Here is a 5,430-nt window from a genome sequence, read left to right on the forward strand (position 1 = left end):
GATTTAGAGTATCCTGTAGACTACCTACAGTTGCAATATTTAGAGTTAATTCAGATATCCAAGTTTTGTTTTGATCAGAATTTTGTAATCTTGCATTTGCCAACAAAAAACTCTAAAAATGAAGAATCTCCTACTCATACTTTGTATGAGTACCAACTTGACTTCACTTTATTTAAAAACTGAATATATTTATGTGTCCTTTTAAAATTATATTATTGTTACAGGTATATATGCCTATTGACAGTATTGTTATGCTTTTTTCTTTCAAATTCTATTGCAAAATTACATGTTTGGAGACCCGTCATTGCAATAAAATAGAATTGTTTTTGCCAAGAAATGTTTAAAATTTCATATGACTTGTGATGTTGTGCACTTACATTTTATTATGAAGGATCACCTTTAGTACTTTTTGGAGAACAGATCCAGTGTTGATGAATAGTGTGTGTATTTTTATATGTTTAAAGTCTTCATTTTCCTTCTCTTTTGAAAGGTAGTAGCTGTGAATATAATGTCTTGGTTGATAATTTTATTCTTTCATCCCTTGAATATAGATAGACTCAAATTCCTTCCTGTGTTGTGAAGATTTGACTAAGGATTTCACAATTATATAGTTACACATTTCTAGGTGACCCATCTTTTTCTCTTGGATGCTCTCAGTATCCTGAGTTTTTAAACTTGGATTAAAACCTACTTTGAGTCTTTACAACTTGGAGAAAACTGAGCTGCTTGGATGTTTCATTTTTCCTATTTTCTGAGATGTGTTTATTAGTACTGGAAAGAGAACTTAGGGGCGATTTAGCACTTTGCATTTTTTACTTTGTCTGGCCTTCAAATTTTGATCCTCTAGCTCAACCTCCTATGTTGCTATGTACAACCACCCCTGACTATTTCAGACATTTTCTAAAGAAAGTCTTTAAACATACATTTTCTGCTTATTACTAGTAACAATTCTTGATTAATTTTTATTCTGTTTTTTGTGTGTTGGTTTATTTCAGTAAACTTCTTTTAAATGATAATTGACTATTCCCTTTGAGTAATTCAAAACTTTGCTTACAGTTGATTTAGCCATGTTTTTTTCTGTTGGTAAGCAGGAACCCCTTTTTGAACAGTCCCCAAATATTCACATGTTTCATATTTTTATATTTTAATGAAACAGAAGAAAGTTGGTAGATTTTGAAAATATATTCTGAAGGAGGAAAATCTTTGTGTAACACAATGTATTTTTCTCTACTATGTTACTCTCCATAGTAATGTACTCATCTTGGATACTGTGAACACAAAGATGATTAGGAAAATTTTCAAAGTAATTTTCTGTGTGTATTTTTATTTGATTTATATATTTCTACAGTAATGATAGACTTGGATTTAATAATCCACTCCCCTGCTGATGTTATTTTTTGGTGTAATTTCTTAGGTCTGCAAAATATACTCAGCCCAGTACAGTAAGTAAACATGTTTGTTATTTTTATTTATTACAGCCATGACTTCTCATCATCCTCGAGAAATTTTACCAGAGCAGGGAATAAAAGAGAGAGAGGGAAGATATGGAAAGTGTGACTTTGACTATTTACAACCAAGAAAACAATGGGAAAAAATAGGTGAGAGTAAAGTTCAAAAATTGTATTATAATAGACAAAATCAATCAGTAGTCCCTATTTATGATAAAAATTTTATGGTCAAAAGACACCAGAGAAAATTAATATCTGAAACAAAAATTCAATGTATTCCAATTATTTTGAGGAGTTTTATATGTATTTTAAGAATAAATCCATAGCCATTTTTTAACTGAAAGGCAATGTGGAAAATTTGAAATCTAGTCCATGCATCAGTTTTTAACTTGGCCAATTATAAAAGTAGCACTGAGTTAAAATTCCAGTCAAACATTTGCACAGAAAAGATATTTCTAAAAGTGAACCTTTTGGGAGTTTCTTTATAAAATGTCCATTTTTCTGAAACAAAATATTAATTTCTCCTTGCTCCCAAATGGACAATATTAAAAATTGTAGAAAAGTTTCTACTTCCCCACTATTGTTCATTGACAATTCTGATACAGATTTCTGGAAAGTGCACTATATAGATAATGCTATAAGTAACACAATAAGCCATGTCTCTACCCTGAGTAATGACCAGTATATTTACATTGGTGATAACAATTATGACTATAGAGAACTCCTAGTCCTTTTCTAAAGGAAATTTACCAAGATGAAAAATGTAGGAAAGTCTTGCTTCAGTGATAAAAAATTAGTATTCATTAAAATATTCATAGCCAAGACAAAAACCTGCAAGTGTAGATATATGAAAGGGCTCTTAACCACAGTGCAGAGCTTTCTTAATACAAGAGAATTTATAGAGAAAGACAGCCCTATAAGTATAGAAGATATTGAGCAAGCAAATGCTTTGATATGTTTTTTAAACACAGCAGATACTATGACAGTGATAAATTCTACAAATTTAAAGAATGTGAAAAAACTTTTAGTGAAAAGTTACAACTTGTTAAGTATCAGAGGATTTATACTGAAGGAGAGACCTGTAAATGTAAAAAGTGTGGGAAAGCCTTAAAAAGTTTTTCAACCCTTACTCAACACCAAAAAATTTATTCTGCAGAGAAGACCTACCAATGTGAAGAATGCAATGCACTAAAGAACTTTACTCAACATCACAGTGTTCATACAGAAGATATGCCATGCAAATGCAAAGAATGTGACAAAACTTCTAATAAAAGCTCAAATCTTATTTGTCACCAATGGACACACTCTGGAGTGATGCCCTACATATGTAAACAATTTTGCAAAGGTTTCAGTCAAAAACCAAGCCTTAAAAATTACCAGAGAATTCATACTAGAGAGAAGCCATACAAATGTAAAGTGTGTGGCATGAGTTTTAATAGAAACTCAAATCTTGATCGCCACAACAGGATTCATACTGGAGAGAAGCCCTACAAATGTAAAGTGTGTGGCAAGAGTTTCAGTCAAAAATCATCACTTACTGAGCACCAGCGAATCCACACTGGAGAGAAGCCCTATAAATGTAAAGAGTGTGGCAAAGCTTTCAATAGCCTCTCACAGCATAATTGTCACAAAAGGATTCATACTGGAGAGAAGCCCTACAAATGTAAAGTGTGTGGCAAGAGTTTTAATAAAAACTCACATCTCTCTTGCCACAACAGGATTCATACTGGAGAGAAGCCCTACAAATGTAAAGTGTGTGGCAAGAGTTTCAGTCAAAAATCATCACTTACTCAGCACCAGCGAATCCACACTGGAGAGAAGCCCTACAAATGTAAAGAATGTGGCAAAAGTTTTAATCAAAAAATAGTACTTACTCAGCACCTGAGAATCCACACTGGAGAGAAGCCCTACAAATGTAGAGAATGTGGCAAAGATTTTAATCAACAATCATCACTTACTCGACACCAGAGAATCCATACTAGAGAGAAGTCCTAAAAATGTGAAGAATGGCAAAGCTTTTAATATTGAAGATCACATCTTACTAAACATTATAGATTTTACACTGGAGAGAAGTTTTACAATGAAAACATTGCATCAGTGTCTTTAAGGATGAATCAACCCTTATTTCACAGTAGTTCAACACTATTTCACACCAGACATATGATAGCACAGAAATTATATGAATGTAAAATAGGTGACAGAGTCTCCAATAGTTGTTCACACCCTACTCAGCACCTCAGAATTCATACGAGTGAGAGGACATGTGGAAAAAATTTTGCAAAGCTTTTGGCCATTGATCAAACATTTTTAAAACACTGGAGGATTTTTAGCATATAGAAACCCAAAGAATGTGTCCAAGACTGTATTCAAATTTCCGACATTTTAAAATTTCTGACCTCATATCTGTAGCAAATGTGGAGTAGCATTTGTCCAAAGTGTGTACCTTAGATAACAGCAAAATATTTACAAAAACACCTTGACAAATATAAAGATTGTAGTAAGTTTCTTATGTATAGCCCATCTCTTGAAGTATTTGGGACCTAGGTGGAAAAAAATCATTTAAATGTAGAAAATGGGTAATTGCTTTTGACATTTGCTGAAAATTTTCTTAACATCTTTAGCTGATATTGTAGAAATAAGGAAATACAAGTATAGAATTGTGCATCCCTAAAAGGATATAATTTTAGTATAAATCAACAATTACTTAAGAGTCTCATTTTTCACAACTGGAGAAATAATAATACTCAGAGTTGATTATTTCAGAAGTCTCTTAAGATTTATATGAAATTTAAAATTTAAAATTTTCAGTGCCCCTTAAGTTATGGAGACTGACTTTGAACTTGCAAAGCTTCTTATGTCCCTAGGGTCACAGCATGGTCCACCCTGCGTTTTTACTTATATTTCATTACAGATGCAATTTGTTGCTAAATAAAGTGTGAATTTCTTAATGTTAACCTTGTCATGCATTTAATGATGTTATTAGGTCACACATCTCCCACTATTCACTTTGCTAATGGATCGATGCAATAGTAAAACATTCTATTGGGTAAATAATGCTATAATGTCTTCATTAATTATTTCATATGTTTAATCAAGTATTATTTGGAGAATATTATTTATGTAAATTATATACTCTCTTGTTTGTAATTATGGGAAAATTAAGAGAGTTATAGGAAGGACCTAGGGATACTAAAATAATGCCCAGATATCCGTAGTTTGAATTATGAGTTTAACATTTCACCTTATAGAGTAGCAGTACACCCTAAGGGATCTACAACTCCGGAGAGTTATACAAGCTCCCAGTCAGGGAGAGGAGAAAGACCCAAGAGACTAGGAGCCAACATGCAAATGCAATGATAGAAAATTAACTATTTGATTTTAGTAAATCAAGGAAATAAACATGCATTCTTTATATTCTCAGAAAAATATAATCCATGATTACCTAAAACTTATTCTCATTTTTTATATCTTATTCTCATTTTTTTTCTAAATATCATTTGCTCATTCAGGATATTTTTCTGCTCTAAACACTTTTTGTCTTGAGGTTGGTTACTCTTTTAGTTTTGCTTCTTCTGATGAAGTTTACAGACAGTACCTGACTTTCCTTCACATCCTTTCATTCATTCAAATGGCTGCACCAATTCTTTATATCTGCTGTACACATCAGCAGGCCAAATATAGTTATAAAAAGAAAGATGTTTTAGAGGGTCAAAACCTAGGCTTATGGGCTAGGTAAGATTAGGAAATCTGTGCCAGATGTGGTGTCACACATTTCTAAACCCAGTGACTCAGGAGGCAAAGGCACAAGAATCACAAAATTGAGGCCAGCCTCTGCAACTTAGTAAGACTCTTTCTCAAAATAAAAAAAAATCAGGGATGTAGATATAGAATTCCCTGGGTTCAATTTCAGTACCATGAGAGGTGAGCGAGGCAAACAAACAAAAACTAGAAAACACTTATAGATTTAAACAGAGTTATTCCA

The 5,430-nt window shown here is 32.5% G+C and overlaps 1 protein-coding gene across 1 annotated transcript; it reads left to right on the forward strand.

Moving 5' to 3' along the window:
* The first annotated feature begins 2,402 nt into the window (after positions 1 to 2,402).
* LOC124108516 (zinc finger protein 239-like) lies at positions 2,403 to 3,497 on the forward strand. Its single transcript, XM_046466980.2, has one exon. It carries the CDS (start codon positions 2,403 to 2,405, stop codon positions 3,441 to 3,443), a length of 1,041 nt encoding a protein of 346 aa, XP_046322936.1. The 3' UTR covers positions 3,444 to 3,497.
* Positions 3,498 to 5,430: the final 1,933 nt, after the last annotated feature.

This window comes from Marmota monax, unplaced genomic scaffold (genome assembly GCF_021218885.2).
Source record: "Marmota monax isolate L192 unplaced genomic scaffold, Marmota_monax_Labrador192_F-V1.1 WCK01_AAM20220418_F8-fsc00249, whole genome shotgun sequence".
NCBI classification, from domain to species: Eukaryota; Metazoa; Chordata; class Mammalia; order Rodentia; family Sciuridae; genus Marmota; species Marmota monax.